This window comes from Phyllobates terribilis, unplaced genomic scaffold, assembly GCF_046119375.1.
Source record: "Phyllobates terribilis strain yellow unplaced genomic scaffold, ASM4611937v1 Scaffold_12__6_contigs__length_324123572, whole genome shotgun sequence".
Taxonomy (NCBI): Eukaryota; Metazoa; Chordata; class Amphibia; order Anura; family Dendrobatidae; genus Phyllobates; species Phyllobates terribilis.
This window is the reverse complement of record NW_027362772.1, coordinates 70,491,163-70,515,550: the sequence shown is the minus strand read 5'-3', so window position 1 is coordinate 70,515,550 and position 24,388 is coordinate 70,491,163. Positions and strand designations below refer to the sequence as shown.

Here is a 24,388-nt window from a genome sequence, read left to right as displayed (position 1 = left end):
GTGATGTATTCATGCAAGTACCCCTTTATTTTTATTTTTTTTCCCAGCCATTGGGATTGGTTCAGTTTGATATGACCCTTAAACCAAAAAGAGGTAGTGCACCCCTTGGCTAGAGATACACATCAGAGGTTAGCTTTGGTTACCAGGAGAAAGTGGCAACAAGCCAACTGGTTGTTCATGCAACAGGTGACGTTCCAATCAACATTGCAGTGAATTCACTGCACATTTTTTCGCAATGAATGTTCAGGCAAGAAAATCTACAGCGTATTACAATAGCAGTACAGTGTAGAAGATCTTACTAGGAGTTAAGCAAAAATATTCGCTCTGCTCTGGTTCAGCTACAACGGAGAACTGGACGAATGGCAGGCTTCACTTGTGGCATGGAAAACTGGGAGTCTCATGAGTTTAGTTGGCCATGTGATGTCGTAAAATTTGTCGCCTAGTAAGTGTCAGACACCCAAGATGCCAGACACAGAAGTGAAGACTGCCCTGCCACAGATAACTGGATGCTGGACCAGGGCAGCACAAATGTTTTTTTTTTTTTGCTCAATTTGCCAAATTTTACTCACACACTGCATTAAAAATACATAGCATAAATTATACTTACCAACACTTCAAGCTAAAAATGTGGGGGTAATTAAGCTCCACCCTCCATGCCGACTCAGGAATGTTCCTAAACCGCACCCCCTTGAGTATTTTGGCAAGCCCCATCCCTTCTCCATTCCAAATCACAGGAAAATCCAGACAAAAATTGGTATGTGCCAACTGGCCTATAGTGCGCTTTTTGACAATTTTTGCTGCAGAATTTTGCCTTTTCAAATCCGCACATAATCAATCCTGTGTAAATACTCCCTTGAAATTTAACATTGGGGCAGATTTACCAAAATGTGTGTGGTGTATGAAGGGGGTGGGGAGGAGGGGGAAGCAGGCTTAGCTATTGAAATGACGCACAGAACCAAAAGTAGAACTAAAGCTTGACAGTAGGCATTTCAGGTCACAGCAGCTGCTGAAAAACTCTAGGCTTCTATGGACATATTTTATGCTGGATTTTTTTCCTGATCTCAGATACTTGATTAATGATGGGATTGGTTCATCAGCCATCTAACAGTTTTATATGTATATTATTTACCTTTGACGGTCATATTGGTGGTGGCTTTGACATTACCACCAGGAAAGGTGGTCACCTCGCACAAGTATTCTCCTTCATCGGTGTAGCGGACTCCTGTGATCTTGAGTGTTGCGCTGTTTTCTGACTGATCCACCATCTGGAAATGCGTTGGATCTTCTACATGGGTGCCATGCTGAGGGTTATACACCGCCAACTTTGCGTCACCTTTCATCCACATAATCTGAGTCACGCGCACGGAAGGATCCGTGCTGGAAAACGTACAAGGCAAAGTGACTTCCGTACCGATGATACTGGTCAGCTTGTTCATTACAGAAACATCTTGGGCCTGCAACACTGAAGAAGGTAGACTGTGATGAGCAAGATGGATATGGACATGGTACAGAAGAAATTCATGCTGAGAGGACACATACAAATACAATTATTGAGTTTTACTTTTTTGGCTACTGGACTTCCGTGCATCAGTTGCATCTTTACCCCTTTTATCTTGCCCTAAATAATCGGATGCTCTGGTTGTCTAGCCTGAGTCTTCTAAAAACAATTTTACTTTTATGAGCATCTACCCTATATTTTTACATTTTGCACACAACGCCTGATAAATGCATAAACTGGGTCTTTATTCTTAAGCTACACAAAACTCTTCTTACAGGAAGATGATGACACTCCCTGGAAAATTGTCAACACTAATAAAGGAAATCATATTCACCCCTCCCAATCTGAGAAAACACGATACAGTAAAGGGACACTATAAGACAGAAGAAGACGAAAGTCTCTCTCAGCCTCTTGTAAAGCATTCAGTTGGGAGGTAACAAAATTAAGCCCCCACATACACATTAAAGTCAACCGATTCCTAAGGTTTATGCAGGACCGACAGACCATCTAATGTTCAGGGGGTGACCTCCCAGTGGAAAGTTTCAGGGGGGAGAAGCGTTGGCCATGTTGAATGATCTGAGGAATCACATGATCAGGTTATAGGATCAGACACCACCAGAGGTGGTGTCTGTCGGCAACTTAATACCAAAATATAAAATTAGATGTTTATTGAATGATCTGTCTCCAGAATTCCTCATTCTGGGCTAAGTCCGACAAACTCAGAGGGTTCGGACGATTTTTCTCTAATGTGTATGGAAAACTCTGTCCTCCACGTGTATGCGTATCAGGGAATCAGGACACAACAATAGCAGTTGACTTTGCGAGCCGCTAAGGGATGTGGACACCTTAGGAGTAAGGTTTCCAACTAGTAGGACCACTATTGTATTGTATCAAGCTGTATTAACACAGATTCCTGGCCAATTATACATTTTATTAGGGATCCCATACACAATAGATATCTGCCAGCCTGCAGCCATTTCGCTAGTCTCCCCCAGACGCAGGCACGCTCGTTCTGCAGAGCACTCCCTAGTTCTCTATGAGAAAGCCGCTGTCACATCTGGTGGTGGAATTTCTTGAGAACAAAAAGTATCGGCAGTCCGAAATCGGATATGCCGGATCGTTATCTCAGCTGACACCTGTCTGGGACTCCCATACAAAATTAGTCTGTCGGCCAAGCGCGCCGTCATTGGTGGGTTTGGCTTACTTTCGTCTAATGTGCACGGGGGGCCTATAGGATAAAACCAAATGGCTCTTGTTGGACAGGATCATCCCAAAATAAAACCCTTTTCATTCCCTGGATAAGTTTATCCAACCCATGGGGATAGGAAAAGCCTCAGCTCCCTAGGTGATGCTATCCCCATCACACTAAATAGTCAAACATGGGGATTCCCTGGAGAAAGGAAAGAAAAAAAAATTTCTTGCAAGATGACTTATTAAATTTTGCAAGCTGAATATGATTAAGTCTTGACGACACTTCTGGGTACTTTCCACCAACTATACCTAGATCAGAATCTTCGGTAATAAATATTGCTCTGTTCTACCAAACACCCTCACACATGTTAGGAGATTACCCAAAAAGTCCAACAATTTGTTTTCGAAAACCAGCCTTGATTGCCATCATAGATAGATGAACAATGGCAGAGTTTAACAGGGAATAAAATGAATATCAAAGCTCACAGACCCCTGAGGGCAGAGAGAGTTTAGAAAGTTGCTTCCAAATAAATAAAAAAAAAAAAAAAGTAACTTTTTAAATATTAAGAAGATATAAAAATAGCTGGGGAGGGGGGGGGGGGGGGATCAATTACCATTTTAAACTGAAGCCAGTTCTACAATTAGCTAGTCCCTTAGGTCATACTCAAGGTCCACCCGAGCAGAAGCCACTTTGTTTGTTGGAGACTAACTGGCTCACAAAGAGGAAGCCGGAGTGAGGAGCCCCCATATATGATGTCCATGTGCCGATTAAAAATGTTGTTGCGCTTAAGAAAAACCCATTCGATAATCCCTAGCTGCAAGGCGAGAGTCCTGAGCGATGGGGTGCCATTCAACCAATCTAAGTAGGACCTGTAATAGTGGTCATACTACTGGTCACCCAGTTTTCTCACAATCAGATTTTGATCGTTCCATATTTCTTTTTGCAAAGGATTTTTTTATTCATCCTGACATCATAAATGATAATCTGTTAAGTGCCTAAATTACAGAGTAAGATCTCCAAAATGTTGATAGTTATGTTTGGACTTGGAGACTTCCTAATATATCCCGTAAACGTCTTGAGGGCATGAGAAACACTTGGCGCCATAGGTAAACAAAGCTCCTAGTCATTTCTACAAATTACAAATCTCGTTCTGAAATGCTTGCATATGCAGAACTCGTAGGCCATCAATTCAAAAGTAGAGAGCCGCTTCATTCGGTTTTGGAATTGGATTATGAGAAACTCAACAACATCAAGAAATTGCTACAAGTCAACACGTTTCATTGATGAGTAGCAGCCATTCATCCCAACATGGACCTTTCAGGTTATCTACACATTAGGGTTTCTTTTAAGAGTTTTTTTTCTTCTTTTTTAAATTGATCCTCAGCACAATCCTCCTAAAAAGTCCTTGAAAACGGATTTATATACGAGACAAACTTTTTGGAAAAGCTCCTTTGAAGCAAATCCAGACGGAACTAGGTACTGTCCAATCAAAATTCTGCAAAAGATTGCTTTAGGAGGAAAAACAAAAAACACCCTCTTTCAAAAACTCGTGCTGTTTGAACACAAAGAAAAAAAATCCAAACACCTCAGTGTGAACATTGCTTTACAATGTAGCTCTTCTAGTTACTCATGGGATGGTGGGGGTCTTCTAATTTACTTCAGCTATAGAATCACAATGTCCACCTTGCCTACTACATCTTTGGCCAGATCACCCTCTGCTCTACAAAGAGGGCATGAGGAGGCCAAACATTTCCAATATCCATTGGAGAGCTACAGTATCCTCCCCGACATAGGCCAAACAAATCAAATACAAAGTAGATGGAGAGCCAGTAGTGCCAAAAATCGGAAGTTAGCCTGACATGATTGTAACACAAAGCCACGGCCCACAAAGTTCTGAAAGGCACCATACAGTTGGCCACGGATAAAAAGTTGACTTCCTGCTAGCTTGGCATGCGATGCAAGAGTGCCAGCCACCATTCATCCCCTATCTGTATAAAATGCAGCCATGTTTGATTTTTGATGACCATTTCATCTACTGCCCCCAGTAAGGTCTTCTTTGTGCCATGTGGTCACCATACAACCGCCATAGAAAGCAATCAAGCTCCTTGGGGAGGACAGTCGGTGTGACGGCCATAAGCAATCATACATATTGTGGATCAGCATTAGGTCTCGTCCACTTTACTTTTCTATTTCTGGATGTTATTGGTAGTTTTTTTTCCACCGTAAGACAATTTATATTTTAATTCCCTTATAGCGAGACTTAGACGAGCACATCTGGACACACACAGATAATCCCGCATGCATCCACACGTCCACATACAGCAATTACCCGGCTATACAAGCTGGCGAGGAAACATGTAAATGTACCACCTCGAGGGAACAGATCTGCATGTTTTATAGCATTCAAGTATTTAACAGAGCCTGGCACTCGAAGGCAACCTACTGCAGTAAGAGTAGGGGGGAGGGGGACGCCACTTCTCATCACACAGGCGGCTCGAGAGAAAAAAAATAAAAAGGACTACTCTCTAGTTACCTTCCAAACTGCAACTCCCATCATGTATAATAACCTTCTGGATCATAAATCATCCATGCTGCAGGCGCTGCTGCTTAGTTCAAGTTACAACACACAGGCCTACATGCAATCTTTCGTCTCATTCCAAAGGCACATAATTTTAGGATTATGCCACATGCCCTTCCCCAGAAGGCTGGAAACTTGGGACCAAATACTGTTTTTCTCATTATTCTGGCAAAGCGGAAAAAGAAAAATAATCCCATTGTCAGTTTTAACCCATAAGCACCCAACAGTGCAAATTTTTTTTTTTTTTTTTTTAATTGCTAGCGTCAGGAAGCTGCAGGTAAAGGTCAGAAAAAAAAAGAAAGCAGAAATCTCAAAAGACAAAATTTGATCAGATCAACTATTATAGTGGAAAGGGAGTTGGATCCATCAGGATGCTTAGAGAGATCTCCTACTATATATACACACACACACCCATACATCATTCACTTTCTTCTTCCCCCTGACTCAAGGGCAAATCTCCAAAATGCTCTGGCTGCAATCATTCATCAACCACAGGCCCAGATGACTAATCAGACTTATCTTCTGATGAGTCCACAATGAGCCACCCCGGCATTCCAAGGCGTTGACGCACAACAGGAATGTTTGACAAAAGGCTTTATACCCTCAAAAATGTGCCAGGGTCCTAATAGCAGATACTGAACCTGCGATTGATCCATAGCCAATATCTCCTTTGACAGAGGTCATCTGAGTCATGTGTAATAGTCGGCTGTCTGTAAGCCATCACTTTCTAGCTGTTGAAAACTTTCAGAACTATTAAAAGTCTACTACATCATGATTATATAGGCCATTTGCCATTCAATAGTCTGAGCACCCCTGAGGGAGCTTTACGGGGCTACAAACATAGGCATTCCAGTCTTAAGATACAGATACATGATGTATCTGACCAGTTTCGCCTGTGCCATCTGTGGCTTGCTTGGCACAAATAAATTACTACATGGAGGTCTACTGTGCCAGAAATGAAGAATAAAGAGCAGCGATCTGTTCTAACCATAGTAGGAATGGCATTAGTTCAGTATTTTTTTTTTTCCCCATAAGGGAGCATCGTTGTGTAAGGGGGTGCAAATGGGGACATCATACTGCACGGATGCCATAAAATTGGTATTAAAATAGTGTGGAAACACCAATGGGCTTCACCAGGGTCACTATTCCATGTGGTCGCAACATGGACTGGACAGGTAGCTTCGTTAAAAAAAAAAAAAAAATTCTGTCCCTGTTACCTACTGACTGAAGAAAAGGGATGTACAAGGAGTCACACAAACTAAAACTCATTTGCGTTCCTTGAAGCTGCACACATTACGGCATTTTTTCAGCGCTATTCATATGATAATGGCGGCATACATGTGCTGGAAACCATTCACAACAACACTTCCTCCGTGATCCTAATGGCTGGAAACCGATGAGAGTGTTACAAAATGTGTCATCCACCGTCTGAGGAGTGTAATTGTTCATGTAAATACCGATCATCCGAGAGGCTGAAACCATCAAGCAGGTGTTTGCAAATGAATAGGCAGTAAACAGGGAAACGAGAATGCGGGGCGGGGAGGGTTACTATGCAATAAATATGGTTCATTGGCACAACCCATCCCCCCCCCCCCCCTTCATTATAAGAGCCTGATATCTTGTGCGGAGATTGTGAGGCCATTCAATGCTTTACTTTTGTAGATTTGTTCTGGATTTATGGGAGCAATAACATTTATTTTTACCCACCTCAAAAAAAAATATTCATCACTTGTTTCTAGTTTCCTATGACTTTTATGGAAGTGGTCAGAGTCAAGATTCTAAAATATTAAAAACATTACACCTCCATATTCCAAAATGAGCATGCCACCACATATAGTCCAACATTGGGTTCCTAAAGGGCGGTACATGTTAGTCCCACCCCTGCTTGGCCTAGGAACTACCCCCCAAAAAAGCAGTCAGAACTTCAAAGAAGATACTTTTGGCACTACTAAATGCGCCATGTGATGTCAGTCTTTGGAAATCTCACCACTTGTGCCTCATTAAAATGGCCTCAAAAGAAAAACCATACATCCCCTTTTTTATAGGATTGTCCTGTGAAACGGGCAATAAGAGGCAGTAACCTGAGTGGATTGGGCTGGGCCTTAAAGTGTTTCTTTGGTGAAAAAAAGTCATCACCTATCCAGAGGACAGGTGCTAACTTACTGATCGATGAGGGTCCGACATCAGGAACTTAAGGACCCATTAGAATGGAGTAGTAGGTTGGACCACCAACCACCACTACATTCACACTATATGGGGCAGCTAGAAAAAAGCCAAGTGAAGCTCTTGGCAGCTGTTAGACCCCCACCGATCAACAAGTTATCACCTATCCTATATATGGGTGAGAACTTGGTTTTCACCAGACACCACCTTTAAAAAAGGAATCTATCAGTAGGATCAACCCTCCTGAGCCTTCTATATGGGCATCCAGCTCATAAGAAGAGGAATAAACTGACACCTTGATCTCTAGGATCCGTTGTCTTATTCCAGAGATATCCACATTTTTCCTATATGTAAATGAACTGTTAAGCTCTATGGGTGGGACATAGATCTCCCTGACAATCTACCTCCAGAGCTTATTGTAAATGAAAGGGAAAGTTACCAGTGTGAGACATTGAATGACTGACCGTCTGCTCTCCTGATCTACATGTCTCACACTGGTAACTCTTCCCTTCATGTAAAATAAGTTATAGAGGAAGATTCTCACTGAGATCTATGTCCGGCCCGTGGATTTCTCTGGAATAAGACATCTGATCACAGATATCAAGGTGTCATTTTATTCAGCTTCCCATGACCTGTGTGGCCATATAGACTGCATAGGAGGGTTGATCCTACTGATAGAGTCCCTTAAACTCAATGGACAACCACTCCTTTTTCCCCTCTTCTCTACATCAGCAGTGTGCTCACAATGCACAATATACAGCTAGTCTGGTTACGTTGATTGACTTCCAAATCTAAAGTTCTCTGCGTTGGAAAAATACTAAGTATAAAAAAAAATAAAATGTGACAGCAGTGAAAACCAACGCATGTAAATGTAATAGGTGATCTTTCCATGAATATCCAGAGTTGTAACTGGAAGCTCCAAATGCAAAACCTACGAGGCCATGCCGAGGAACAGCCTTTGGCACCTCTTTGAGCACTAGTGTTTGGGTGTGACCTCTACAAACCTCTATATCTACATTCCTGAAGGAGTCATCTGCTGTCGATTTATAATAGATAGAGTTTGGGTCAATAAAAGAACCCCCCCAGTCAGCAGACATATCGCAGCTTCGAATAAGACTAACCAAATTTGCATGTTGAAATTTTTTTTTTTTGTAAAACTGAAAATTAAGTAGCCAATCTACACCTAGTTATTCCAGTACCAAGGACCTGGGAACTCCGGTGGGCGACGAGTCAAAGCATCACAAAAAAGGTGACCTCATTAGCGATTAAGGGAAGTCACCAGGACTCCTTGTTGGATACTTGAATGTGCCTAATCATATGTAGACAGGGAAATTAGATCCTAAAAACACTGATTACAAAAGAACCCTAGTGGCCAAGACACCCGGGACTCTTAGGTACCGATCTTGGTAGACCTCAATCACCACAGCACAGGATACCATATCATCTCAATGGCTACTTCTAATATAAGTCTTCACAAATAGACTAGATTAAATGTCAACACATTATAATAAAAAGTCATCTTAATTGGCTGATCAAGGAGGAAGAAAAAAAAATAACGTAAAAAACAAACAAGGGTCTGGAACGAGGCTTAAAAAGGCATAAAGTCTAAACACCTCTAACCTATAGTCAGCCAAGCCGGCTTCTAACCCTGACATCTGGCTTATGTCAAAGGCTTTGAAATCCTATAGATAAAGTTACTGTATAAACATGCCACAAATCACTGTGCAGGTGAAGATTGGAATGAGGGCAATACCCCTGTACATAAACTAACAAGTCTACCAGGAACATACATTCCTTCATCTTCGTTACTGAGCAGAAGATACCAAAAAAATGTAAAGTAATGAAATATAACAAAGGCATGAAATTCTTGGGAGTATTTCATGCTACAATAAACACAGGGATCTAGCAAAAGCGTAAAAGATTTTACAGAATGAAAATAAAAAAAATCCTTTGCTTATACATGAAGCTATTAAAATGGGTTTTTGACTATCACAATGGCCCAAGTCATTGATATCGATCCCCCTTGACTTTATAGACAGAATGAACACAAGGTTGTCATCTTTGCTGGCCTGAAGAAAGTTATGAAGGTGTAGTTGAGGTTTCAACATGTTTTACATTCTCTTAGCCTTATGGACATCTGATGTGACATCTGATCAGTTGTGCTACATCCTCAAAGGTAAACCGATTGTCTCACCCATGTAGGTCCAAGTGGTCGATTGTTAGTTCGCTCTACAAACATGAGTTATTAGATTAGTATAGCCAGAAGAGCCATAGGAAGGCTCAAGGAACCTATCTACTGCATCACAATAAGGCCCTATAGAGTTGATGAGTTGGGGAATGGAAGGAATAAAATAAGACATTTGGCCAAACCCATTACTTGATGGTGGTGGTGTCTCTGTAGCTTCTCAACTCATGATGTTGATTTTGCTTTGAGAAGGTGGGAGACCTCCAACTGGTTTTGTTTCTGAAGGAACAGATAATCTAATATGATTTTCACGATCTATGGGATAAATTCAAAAAGCAAACATTTGGCCAATAATGACTACAGAAGTTGGGGCATCCAAACCAAGCTCAGGGTCAATGATGGCTACAGAGGAGCAAGCATCCACACCAAGCACAGAGCCGACAATGGCTACAGAGGAGCAAGCATCCACACCAAGCGCAGGGCCAACAATGGCTACAGAGGAGCGAGCATCCACCCCACACAAAGAGCCAATAATATCTACAGAGGAGCAAGTGGCCACACAAAATAGGACTAATAGCTACAAAGGAGCGAGCATCCACACCAAACACAACCACAATTACAGGCACATTGCTTGTCACACGCTGCCTGCCTCCACCAAGACGACACCTGTAGAATACTAACATGATGATTCTTTTCTCTAGCAGAGAGAGATCGACCTCTGGATGACAGGACGGCCATGGAAACACACAGCACCACAGCACAGAATAGCTATTTATAGAAGAGAAATCTAGTAGCTGTGGCCTACATGTCTACCTGCCGCACAAAAGAAAGCCCCGGCCAGCAGAACTCAATGATCCCTTTATACCGAGCGTCTGACATTAGCTGCTGCTTTTTAGGGTCAAATTTAGTGAAAAAAATAAAAAAAGCTGATTATAGAAAACATCCAAAGCTTCTAATAAAATTACCAATCCCAAGGAGGTTTTGCCACAACCGATCGCAGCAGTTACTCGGGTGGCTGGCTCTTGACCTGTATGGATTGGGCAGAGTTCCTGAATCAGCTGAGGGTGCCTGAAGGAACCATGGGCTCTGGCACTTACATGGAATTGCCGAATGCTGGTGCCGACGCAGTGGTTGGTCAGGGGTGGGGAGTGGGTCACCAACTAGTGACGATCGAGCTATTGTGAAACTACAGTGCCCAGAAGGCTGAAAGTTGTAGTTTTAGCCTGAGGTTGGAGACCACGACTGTACATAATCATACGACCCATGGTTAAAGGGTCGAGGTCCGGACCTCAGATCTTATGCATCCCTCCAAGCATATGCCTTTGACCTCTGTATTAGAAATACAGCTAATCATAGCTTATATAAAGCTTCAGTCACGGCATCAAATGTACAACTCCCTCGCTAATGCTACATTAATTACTTTGCCTGTAAACTAATGGCCTGTGCAGATGACATAAAAAAATTAGAATAAAATCTACAAAGTCATAAACCGACCGACTCATTCTAAAATAAACACCCCCGACACAAAAATACTCATAAAAGTCACTGCCGGTAACTACTAAGTAGCTATATAAACCGTTATGACCTGTCTCTGACACAGCCGAAATGCCAGCAGTTACTACCCAGCAATTATGTGTAACCGCTGAAAATGTCGTCTGAAATAGGAGGAAATACAAAGAAGAAGTGTTTCACCGAGCCAAGGTGCAGGGCAGGCACTTATCAACAGTAACACAAGTCTCCGACCCTCCCCACCAAGAAAAAGTAACAAAGAAAAAAACAGGACCAAGACCTCCCACAAGGCAAAAGAAAATTGTATACTCCAAGTTGTCAAATAAAAAAAAAGTGTTACATTTAAGACTTTGGCGGACCACCGGCCACTGCTCCATACAAAACATCACTTAGCAATATCCTTGTAACACTTTATGGAAAAATTCAAGGTCTCCATGGTCTACATAGTAAACACATCATTGGTGTATTATTTCGTAGGGTCAGTTTTGGAAAAAAAAAGGCTCAAGTGAAATCCAAGAAGTCACATCAAAAGGACTATTGTGATGAGAAGCAACAGTCCGGATCGAACTGTAGAAGGTCATTATGGCCGCAATTCTTGGACCAGACAGACCGTCATGTTCTTACTGTCAGCCTGTGTAATGATTACTCAACCAAAAAAGATGTTTACTTGAAGTGAAGGGTCCAAAAAACCCAAAATAGCCCAATCCTAATAGACATTAGATACTGAACAAATGGAGATAGTGGTCACTGGGCATCAAGAAGATGACTGTACAGATGGACAGTAAACAGAGGTCAGACATGGCTGAATTGAGAGTCAATGATCCTAAAGATTAGACGAATCCTCAAACTTAGACTAAACAGTAAAGACCAGAGGTGCCCAAGATACCAGACAGAGAAGGGAAGAACGGCTGAAACAGAAGACCAGACCGGACGCTGGACTATGGCATCGGGAATTGAATTTGTCATCACTTCTTCTCTTTTCCTCCATGCTCTGATATCTCCCCAACATGTCCTGGCTTTCTCATGGCAGTCCAGCCCACTTATACTCTGTTTGATATTTTAGATCCATAAAGTCCTCAAATATATATATTATAATATATATATATATATATATATATATATATATATATATATATATATATATATATATATATATATATATATATATATATATATATATATATATATATATATATATATATATATATATATATATATATATATATATATATATATATATATTATATATCCCAACAAGATCATTCATGGTAGCCTTCCATGACAGCTCTTCCTGGAAATCTGATCGGCTCTCAAACCAAAAATATTAGGTTCTCTCAGCCAATACTTTTGGAAAGCTGAGCTTTCTTCCACAGCAGGGCTATATAGAGAGGCACGAGTAGGTAGGAAACATCTTTTTGACCCAAAAGATGTCAAGTATATTTTTGTTCTAAATGGTCCAGAACGAAGAAAACAGGTCTTCTTTCTCCCAAATACAGTAACAATTTGTTCACAGGTTATGGCTCAGCCTCATTCATTATGATAGAGCAAGCTGTAATACTAGACAACCATAGAAGGGTATGGTGCCTTTTTTTGTAGAAGAAGAAAGCTGCCATGTTTTCATAATACTAGACAACTCAGTTGTTGGATTTATGGAGGTTCTTGTTCTTCACTTTGTCTCAAACTATTAGGAGCTGCAATAAATGGCGAAGAACTTGGTCAAGATGGTTGAAACAGGTATTAAGCCTGTTGGACAGGTTGCACTAGGATTAAGAGAAAAGTAGGGACCTGAATAGGGAAAGTCAACAGAGAAAGTTTCACTTTACACCTCACACAGATGATACTTTATATGGAGCAGTTCAAAGGGAAATTCAGAAACTTCAACTACAGTAACGGTCACTTTAATCCAACATCTAATGTCCATACCTGGTATGAAGCCTTTTCTATGGCTTATTTAGGAAGGAGGTTTTCTGGTTTTGGAAACCTGGGGAGCATTTTTTGCAGAGTAGTAAAACTTCTTGAAAACAAGGAATACATCTTCCTTTTTTGGCTCAAGAGCAAAGCATTTCCCCAAGAGTAGTATGGTCTACATGGGATCCAGCTCACAAAAGATCCCTTGGCCTCGCCAAGTCTTGATTGGTTACATCTAGATAAAGTCGTATGAACAAGATGCAGTTGTATGACCCAACAGTCTAGATTCCCATGTACGGCCATAATAGAGCGCTACAAACCAAAAACTACAACCCCCAGAGAGACATAAAAAGGGGCTGACAATCCAACAGCAGGTAAAATATGAAAGCCCATTGTGTTTCAATATAAATAAAGTGCAAAAAATAGAAACCTCGCATTGTGTGTTTCACAACGACATTTCCTGGAGGAAACGCAACACATACGGGAGGAAGAACTTGACATCTGGTGGCTGCATCGTTGGATGTTACATGCAGTGCAAGGGGTTAACCAGAGCCACTAAACTTTATGACTCTACTCCCATTGCATGAAGCCAGCTCTCTGCAGTCCAGAAATAAAGATGCCACAGTCATCAAAAAGCAATCCACCATAGATGAATCTGTACGATGACTAAAAGAAATTTAGTAAAGTAATGTCAAAACTGTGCCAACTGGAATGCTTACGGCATTGGCGGCCATTAATAGTCACATGACTGGCTTGGTGCGTGTCCCTTTAATCCGCACTTGGCCACGCATTGCTGCATGCTTGATCAGGCTCTAATGACTTTTGTGCAACAGTGATTATACTACAACTTGTGACAACTCATCCCAACTCTATGTATAACAACCGGATAAGTATATTAGGAAATCCCCGGTCCATGTGCAAGCAGAGGTTCCGTCTCCGGAGGGCTCAGTGCCATTATATATTCCTCGGGACGCCAGAATAATCAGCTGGCACAATGAAATTCAGCATGTTCCCTGCAAATCTGAAAGGTGCTGGCAGTGTCTCCGCTGCCAACATTGAAAGTCACAGCAGCCAAAAAGGAGCTTCGTAAGTGGGTTGTCTCATTCATTAATGGTTAAAGTTGAAAAGGGTTTGTAAAAGAAACCAACCAACTTTGCAATTTACTTATTGAAAATACCCTTCTCAAGAACGAAGGAACTTTTAATTCTCCAAGGCGGCCATGAACCAAGTCAATTAGCAGTAGAGTGGTCAGTTTCTTATGCAAGGAGTGAACACTTGCAAGCGCTGCTCCGGAGGTAATGGATTCGGATAGCTTCAGGGCTTTTGCGCTTCTCCAATACCTGCGTTTCCAAACATAGGCATGGATAAGAGCAAGGTTCAGGTAGCTACTGGTCTGATCTGTCAATCAGTAGTGGTGCCTCATCCCAGCACCCAGGAACACAGAGGATGTGCACACCCTCTTTAAACAATTGGGTTGTCCTGACGGGACCTACTCTTTAGTAACCCCCTTTTTCAAATGGCAGGGATAGCTAATAAAATAAGCAATTCCCTGTTCGGGTCTCCACTCCAAGGGAAAGTGAAACATCAATGAAATGGCCCTTCCAGTTGTGCGCCATTTATTGGACTTTTTTTTTTTTTTTTTTTTTTTTTTTTTTTAATAGTCTCACAGAAACATCACCGTAATACACAATGGCTGATCTTGATCCAGAAATTAGACTTTAAATTCCGCATTAGCTCACTCATTGTATACAAGGTCACAACGTAAGATACAGCTTTAATTCTCCGGAAAGGAAAGCAAGATACAACCTGCACGTATCGGGCTTTTCCATTCCAGATGCAGACAGGACCCATTCATCAAAACAAATCAACAAGGTGAATTTGTATTCTGCGCGAGTCCAGCTTTAAATGGATTAACTGGGAACTTTGGAGGAAAGCTTTCGGCCTCTTCGTTTAGCAGAGTTTCTCAGTCATTGAGAGTTAAAAGAAAAAAAACAGTTCGAAGAGGAAAAGTTAGCCAGGCTATAGCTGAGCCACCCCATGCATGATCTGTGCCAGTCTAGCCCAAACAATATTAAGTCTTGAGTGCCTACACAGAAGAGCAAACCCCACAGTGGTGCTGGGTTTTGTCCAACACCCTTGACCAATGTGACAAGTTCATGCCCCCCCCCCCCCCCCAATTGGTTCCATCTATATAGACCTCAATGGATAGAATGTAATATCGCGAGCATACGTTTGGCATAGCCGGCAGGACAAGGATGTGGCGGTCAACAGTGGCATATACCCTTTACCAAAGTGCAGGAGCCACATCTTTTCCTGCATACTTATTACGCTAGGATGACGTTTTCGTAAACCCCTTTAACTTTTTGTTCTAGGACTTAAATTTGCAGGGACTTTATCTGAAAAAGAAGCAGGACAGTCTTGGCAAATTCAGGACTGTAAAAGCCATGTTCCTAGCCTGCTGAAGAAGGTAAAAGGCTAAAGACCACCCATGTCTCTCAACTCGGCCAACCACCAATGTGTTCTCTACGCGAGCTGCTGTCAAGACTCCTCTGGTGGCGGCTTCTCATGAAGAACAAAAAAGGATCATCCACTGAAATTCAGAAGGCCAGATTGGTCTGCCTCACGACATCATAATTGGGGAGAGTTGGGAGGTTCGCATATACATTGGGCTGTTGGCCAATCCTGCCGATATCGACTGGATCGGCCAACTAATGTGAATGCAGCTTGTATGTAATCCAATATCCCAATTGAAAGAGGGGGTCTGATTAACCAAGGCTGGACCTCTTCTCTCCAAGTACCCAATAGTGGGTGCAGATTTAGTATCAGTTGCTTTTTTGGGGGGATGGGTATAGTGGTGGGATACAATGGTTCCAAGGACACCTCTGTCGCATAGAGGGACAATTGGCCGTAGAGGCTCCATCATTTCTGATCGGGGGATCATCACGGACTTCCAGGGTGATTGCACTGGACCCTCCAGCTTTTGCAGATTGTTATGGGTAAACCCTCTGGAAATAATCCTGAATATAAAACCATACAATATTGTAACATCCGCTTTATATAAGGCTCGATTTGTGCCTACAGATGGCCGTACACAAACAGATGCGTAATTCTTAATAATCACTAGCGTTATGCAGAGAGCACGCTCATATTAAAACGCTCATCTCACTGACTGTTTCTGAGTGGGGTTAACCCTCACTAGCATTGGATAATTTCCCTTTTACATTTACAGTACACCCCTCTTATTCTCCGCTGCCGACTGTAACAAGGATAAAATCCGAGAGCAACAGAGCATAAACCAAGAGCAAAAAATAGACGTGGAGAAGAAAGGGAAGAGATAGTAATAAGAGCAAAAAGATGATAAATGAATAGGAGGAAGAGGGAGGAAGGGGAGACGAATGAGGGACGGGCGACAAAAGGAGAGGTAGTAAAGAAAAAATATAAGAAATAACAAGAAAGGGGAAGAAGGGAGGCAGGACGCCTGATCGCGAGGAAGCAACATCAGGGATAATTAAAGGAGCAACGATGTACAATGGAGGCGGCCATTATTGTTGGCCACACATAGCAGCTACTGACCCATTCATTAGAGTACTCTCGTTAATGAGCTATATAGTAATTAGCGGGAGTACATCAGGTGTGCAGTTTATTGATAGGTCCCAATATATAATATAACAAACTTTAAAATGAGAAAGAAGGAAAGCGAGATAAAGAAGGGATAGCGAGAAGGGAAAAATGGAAAAAGGGATGGCAAGAAAAAGAAGGAAGAAAAAAGATAATAGAAGGAAAAGGATGAGAACATAGATACAAGATTTGTATTGGTCTCATTCATTTCAAAACAAGATATTTATGTGGTCAAGGCTCAAAAATTAAATCCAGTTCTGAGATTGGTTAGGGTACCATTTTAAGCCCCCCACACATATTTGCGGGGGTCAAGTCAACAAAGTCTTATGGGAAAGTTGTACTTCCAAGTAATACGGTCGCTGGATGTTTTCAGTCTGTAAGATGTAGGAAGAAGGGATGGCACGTAATGGTAACCAAGCCAGTCATGTTTTTGAGTAATGTCTTTAATCCTTCGCGGGGGAGGAAGAAAACAGACCGGATGGCAGAAGTGTACTTTGTGTTCTTGTAATCTCTGCCAATCCTTGGCAATTTCTTTTGAAATAAGGTCTCCTCTATATCTGCAGGTCTTTTTTTTTCCTGGCGTTTTGTAGCAGATTAAAATCAATAAATAACATTTGTCCAGAACACTTAGAACAGATTGGAGAGGATGAAAGGAAAGTAGGAGATCAAAACTCATTTCTTAGAACTTTTTATACATTTGTCCAGTTCTAGTTCCTTTGTGTTTATAGATACCAGAGGTTTATGGCTGGGGGATGGGTATCTGCGTCTGTATACAATCCAAAGACAGAAGCATACCATGCAACCTCTACACCCTACTACTCTGAAGTTCTACCATTGGTAGAGACATTATTGAAGAAATAGACCACCTACTTAGGAGATCTCCATAAGTGGGGAAAATTTTTTATTTATTTTCTTTTTTTTTTTTTTTGCACTAAGCTAAACTTTTAAACTATGCAAGCTAAAACCCAAAGAGTTACTTCCGTGCTAGTGCTTCAAGAGCGGTGCGCTACCTCCAATATTTCTGGGCACTCCGGATCAGTGACATGGTTAAGTCACCCTCCCAAATTGTGCGTTGTCCCATGCTACAAGCAGAAGCCCCGGAGCTCTGACACCGGTTAGATCCAGTGATCTGGCCAGTTTTAGAGCAGCGCTTTCAAACTCTTTATCAAAGGGCTTGTAAACGCTGCTTGCCTTTGATGCAGTGCAGAGGTGGCCGGCAACCTACCCAACAAATATACGTAATAAATGAATTCTATCCGTTATTCAAAAAATGAGGGAAAAAGGCAAAGTTGCTTGTTTTTGCAATTTTACCAGTTTAGGATAATGAGAAACCCCCTTTAAAAATACGACCGACATTTGACCTTTCATTGGAAAAATTTAAAAGTACATTACATGCTATTGCTTTTTACTGTTTAAAGGGTTCAGCATAATTTTTCGTTTGCACCTTTGCAGCCAAGCAAGGTCTTCCAAGCAGTGTCAGACTCAAGAACATTGGGCCCACCAGAGGCCTTGATTCTGAGGGCCCACCTTTAATGTATACAAAACTAAAGCATTATCATTAAAGAGTTTTTTTGGACCTAGACAAGTTGTTATCAGGCACTGTATCAAGTGGTATAGTCATAACAATGTTAGGATTCGGCTCTGCTTGCTGATTCGATCGGTTATCACGCAATTGCTAGACACTGTTGAAATCTAGATGGAAGAACCAGGTTCTCCCCATCAGAAGAGCCCAATGGCAACTGCAAGGTTTGCACTACAAACTCTCCTGAATGAGAAGCCAGGGCCCACCGGAGGATTCCCCGGTTCTCTGGTGGGCCAGTCCAACCCCACTTCCAAGAATGTGCCAGCATAAGGACTATATCACTTGTACCCTGGACATAGTGGTGCAGTACATCTCCAAGGAAGACTAGGTTTGGCCAAAAGGGGAGAAAGCAAAGAAAAAGAATAGGTCCTTAACTTTGCCACGTAAGGCGATCAAGGTGGACAGAAAACCCAGATACAGTCCTACTAGCCTTTAAGGGTAATCCGATGGCACGATTTTATTCCGTAACTAGTGGTATGGCTATATAGGTACTAATACAATAATAAGGCTACATTCACACGTCCATGTCTCACACTCAAGTGCTGCCCATTTTTACGACTGCCATAAAAATGACCCATTGAGTTTAAAAGGGAATCTGACGCCAAGTTCTTACCATGTAATCAGAGTGTAGCATGATGTAGGGACCGAGACCCCAATTCCAGTGATGCATCACTTACTGACCTGATTGCTGTAGTTTTGATAAAATCCCCGTTTTATCTGCTGCAGACCTGCCAGTCCTCTGTATAACCCCGCCCACATCACTGATTGGCCACTTTGCACAGTGTACACAAAGCTGCCAGTGTTGGAGGCGGGGTTACACAGCAGGAGGACTACATGGCACCAGACAAATAGTCCTGTAGGGATAAGCTCTTGCTGATAAAACAGTGATTTTAATCAAAACTACACTAAGCAGCCCAGTAAGTAATACATTACAGGAATCAGGGTCTCTGACCCTACATCGTGCTGCTCTCAGATTAGGCAGCAGAAACCTGGTGACATATTTCCATTTTTTTGTAATGGATCTGTGCATGCAATCAAACTTTGTATAAGTCCCACGATCATCGCTTATTTTTGGGGACTCAAACTCTGTCATTCAAATGTATCGGTGTCTTACAGATGAGAAATGAAGATGCCCACTTAGCTGGAGCTTTAGTGCCAAAGGGGGGGGGGGGGGGAATTAACTCCTACAATGAAAAAAAAAAAAAAAAAACGCAAAAGTGTATGACACATGAAAAAAAAAAATGGTCTAATCTTGATGGATGTAAAGATAGAAAAGGATGTATGAATATAATGTAGAATTGATACCCATCTTGCCATAATCTGGGAAAATCAAGCAAATTAGCCAGGAAGTGACACTTTAAGTGTATTGACACACCCCTAATGAACTTCCAGGATAATTTGCATGTGGTTTCAAATCTTGTTTACTCAGCATTGGCATGTCAGATTATTATAAAGACAGGTATTATTTTTTTAATTGTTTTATTAGGACCGATCACTGGTATAAGTAAAATATTCTTGGCAGATTCCCTTTAAATTTTCCCTGTGATGCCCACGGATAACTGGGACCAGCTCTGTCTTACCAACCTCAGCATGTACATAAAATCCCATTTATACATCACAATTTTAGAAACCACGACTGTTTCCAAAACTGGGATGTCTGTAAATGTGATTTTATGAACATGCTGAGGTTGGCAAGACAGAGCTGGTCCCAGTTATCCGTGGGCATCACAGGGATAATTAAAGGGAAACTGCCAAGAATATTCATCCACGATCCTACACGTACATCACCACATTTCCAATGAGTGATCAATGCAGTTCTAGGAACAAAAGTCAGATGTTCTTTTTATATAGTCGATGAAGTCTGTCGATACTTTGTAGGCAACTGCAGGGAGGGGTTTTGGTCAAACCAGAAGTGCAAAGTTTCGGTTTAATCTGTAACTGTTCGATCGGCAGTTTGTTTTTAAAATTTAAACACTGTACTGGCCAAAAGGTAAAAAAAAAAAAAAAGTATCAAACATTTCAGAGGATTCTTTAAACGATAAATGCCCTTTTATTGTGCTTGTTTGAACGTGGTCTTAACCCAATTGTCACCTGTTGCAACAGTATAAATAATTCTGTAACACTGTCTCGAATCACTAACATTTTAGGTAAAAAGTTTCTCATTGAAACCCAAGGACTCATTCTCCCCCACACAGAGAAAAAAAAAACAAAAAAAAAAACTTCCTTACAACAAAGAAACTCAATAACTAGTATCGGTGAGAGAGCCTGGCCTCTGGGGGATGGGGCAGAGCAATCAGTGTGAGAGCTGCTGCTCCTAGTTGGGTGTGACAGGCCTGAGTGTATACAAGGGACTGTGACCTCAGGTTTTTTTTTCTTCTCTCTATCCCATATACAATAAGCTCCCCTTGGAGATACAGCCCAGATCTCCCCTCCCCCCATATCTAATTATTACCCATGCATTCCCAGAATTCCAGAACAGCACAGACCACTCACTTTATACAGCGAGGAGATGGTATAATGAGGGCAGAGCTGGAAATTGCAAGCAGCAATGGAGGATAGAAAACCCAGGCTGCCCAACGAGAGGCTTTCTAAAGCTTATTGGGTCCTCGCTTTTATTGCATTATCGTTTCATTTCTGACTCTATGAAATCCTATTACCTGATGCCATCTGCTTAAGTTTTTAGCAACTACAACGAATACATTTACTACATACTAATTGGACTTTTATATATACACAGTTTTGGGACAATGCCTCTAGACCATGCTCACACATTCAGTATTTGTAAGCCAAAACCAGGAGTAGGTTAAAAATGCAGAAGTGGTGACGTGTTTCTATTATACTTTTCCTCTGATTGTTCCGCTCTTGATTCTGTCTTACAAACACGGATATAAAATACTGACCAAATACTGAACGTGGCCTTCGAAAGAGTTCTATCTACACATTTGGCCATTTACTACCTAGTCTCACTGATCTTACAGTTTTCGTCACACCTTCTAAAGGTTTGGGCACATTTTTTTTCTTTTTTTGAGGAGTCTTTTGGAGCTCAAAAAACACTCTTTTGCTGTTGTCTTTTGAGCACTTTTTCTTCCACTTAAGGTTTTGAAAAAAAAAAAAAAAAATGCCCGTTGAGAGAAAAGATAGTGCATGGCGCTTTCTTTTAGGCGTTCTCCCTGATGGAAAAAAAAATGCTCCAAACTACACACTGTCCAATCATTAAGTTGCAAAAAAAAAGACGCTTTATGAAAACAAAGTATTAAAGTTTGAGAATCCGCAGAAAAGTATATTAATATTTGAGAGTCCTCAATTTTAAATATTTTCTATCCACTGGCCAACATAGTACAAAAGAGATCTATCCATCTATATTTTTTTTATTATTTTTTTTTTTTGTGGGGGCATTTTTCATTATATATAGATTTATTACACAAATACCCAGTGTGCACCATACTTTAAGGTGGTTTTTAAACAAAGATTTCTCAAAATATGAAAAATGTGGAAATTCGCAGCAAAACTGCATCGTGTGAACACGGCCTACTACTCTATAGGATTGCTTGGGACCTATCTAATAGGTAGCGCTGGTGGTTAACATTGGCTAGGAGTAGAGGACCCCTAACTTTAGTCTTACGTACATACGGGATGAACGTTGTCATCATCAGCTCGCAAATAATCACCAATATACTATGCATTTAACCCCGCGTGACCCAGAATACACCCCTTCTACAGATAGTCCCTACTCTTATTAGATATAAAGGAACTGGATTTTCTTCCTTTTTATCTGTTTACTACAGAAACAAGGAAATGAGAGCCCCATAGCGGAGCTGTCATGGAGAGAAAAGGTCAATATATACAGGAGGAGTTTCATAAGAGATGGCTGGGATATCGAGGGGGTGTATAGGATCAGTCAGGTAATTATGGGCAAAGTCCAAACCCAAAAGCAGTCACTATATTATATATAACAGCAGAACACCTATACAAAAAAGGTAGGAACGCAGAGGATAAGGGGTGGGCATATATGTATATAGGGAATGCAGCCATACTAATAAATACCAGCCTGGATATATAGAGCAACAGTAACAGTCAATATTTACCTAAACCTGATACAATGTTTAATAAACAAAGACAAATTGTTACATAACCTGTAACACCAGAACCTATGAAGAAGAAGGGGCTCAGGACTGGGAAATAGGAAGAATAGATGGGAAAAAAAAGCATAAGGTAATATCACTATGAGAGGCCATATTAGCAGGTGCTGTAATGTAAAGTATGGGCTGGAAATCCATATGACCTGTCACTTTACCTGAGCATAGCAGTCCCAGCAGATAGAAGAAAAGCAGCATCCTGCAGGCACTGTGTGTGTGTGCAGCTGTCTCTTGGCTCAGCCTGCTGTCTCTTTTTTTCCTATGTCCTCTTTGCACTCTGTAGCTGTTGCTTTCCTTGCTGCTTGTCCTATTATCCCTCCTTCCTCCACCTCCTGTAGGAGACTGTGCTCCTTCTCCCTCCAGTATCAGTCACCTTCTCCCTCTTCAGAGCTTTGCACTGTGGAACTGCTCCCAGCTGCTGACGTCACTCCTGTACTATTATCATACTAGACCCCTCCCCCTTTCACCTGTTCATCCAGGGATTAACCCTCTCCTTCCTTGCAAAAGGCTGTGGAAATCTAGGACACTGCATGATCTGACATGCAGAGAGAGGACAGCCCTGGATCTAATGAAGTCTGCACTACTGCTGCTGCTCAGTGTATTAATAAATGTTAGTATCCTGCAAACAAAATAAGGAGAAGGTTGGAATGCAAAGCCAATGTAAAAAAATATATATATATTTTATTTTTTGTTCTTCCAAAGAAAGACATCTTTTGGGGTCTTCACTCAGCTTTCCCCAGGCTATTGAATGGTAAGTTGACCCTGCAATCAACATGACCCCTTTTTTTGCTGTTTAAAATCTAGAAAAGTTACAAGGAATAAAATAACTAAGTAATAGGGCAATTTTACAGCTCTGAGACATTTTAGATGAATGTATACATTAGACAAAGACAGAAGACGGCACCTTTGCAGGCCAATATCTCATCATAATGCACAATGTTTTGGAGATGGTAGTGGCCCCCTTAACGCTTGGGCCCCTGTGTGGCTGCACAGGTTGCACCAATGTTGTGTCTGCCCCTGGACGATTGCCATCCGATGTTTTATCAGATAGCACTCGGACCAATGTCTATCTATGGGGCCAATGCTGATCAGAGGTTTTTTCTCATGCCGATTTGGCATCGTACATCGGATGGAACGCACCCATTTAAAGAGGTTGTCCACTACTTTAGCATCCTTATGACAGGTCATCAATGCCTGATCAGTCAGGGTCTGACACACGGCACACCCGCCGATCAACTGTTATCAGTGGCAGGAAGTACTCACTTGTGGAGCTGCTCCTTCTTCTGATAGTGGACGCGGTTGGTACTACACATCCACCTCCTATTCAAATGAATAGGAGGCGGATGTGTGGTACCCTGCAGTGGTCACTATCAGAAGATGGTCAGTTCCTCAAGTGAGTACTTCCTACCTCCGACACCAATAACAGTTGATCAGTGGGGGAGCCGGGTGTCAGACCCTGACCAATCACACATTGATGACCTTTCCTACAGATAGGTCATCCACGGCAAAATAGTGGACAACCTCTTTAAGTTGGATGACATCCAAGGCAGTCCGATTTCCGTGGACACACAGAATGGAGAAGATGGAGAAATCTTGTTTTCCATCTTCTCTCGATCCGAGAGAATTGGATCACTCTAAGCTCACACTCTAATCAGAGTTTGACCAGAATGTCATTACCATAATCATTCCGATTCTCTCAGAAGAAAGAATATATGCTCATGTGACCTCGTCCTTTAGCTTATTATGTCTCCCAGATTCCTGAAGAGCAAATCTATGCCAATCCTAAGGGTATGTGCGGGTGCGGGTATGTCCATTGCTTGGAAGCCGCCACTATGTTATATATAGAATAAAAGAAAAGTCCATAGTGACGTCAGAAAAGATACTTCAGTGTTTTCCCGAATCATTTTCCTATGGTAAAAATTATCTGAGTACGCCGGCATCTAACAGACCTAAGGGTCTGATCACCTCTGCAATGTCGCTAAGGAAGTCACAACGTCGTGACAAAGCCATTGCTTTCCC

General features: G+C 41.6%; 1 protein-coding gene across 2 annotated transcripts in view; it reads right to left on the bottom strand.

Moving 5' to 3' along the window:
* Window positions 1-22,816, bottom strand: part of NECTIN2 (nectin cell adhesion molecule 2) — an 83,475-nt gene extending 60,659 nt beyond the window's left edge. Inside the window, exons 1-2 of one of the 2 annotated variants that reach the window (XM_073655941.1) lie at window positions 22,528-22,816; window positions 1,130-1,462 (exon numbers count right to left, since the gene is read on the bottom strand). In XM_073655941.1, coding sequence (XP_073512042.1) covers window positions 1,130-1,462; window positions 22,528-22,567 — 373 coding nt within the window. In that variant the 5' untranslated portion in view covers window positions 22,568-22,816. The remainder of the gene's footprint in view (window positions 1-1,129; window positions 1,463-22,527) is intronic. The other variant, XM_073655942.1, reaches the window with a different exon arrangement.
* Window positions 22,817-24,388: the final 1,572 nt, after the last annotated feature.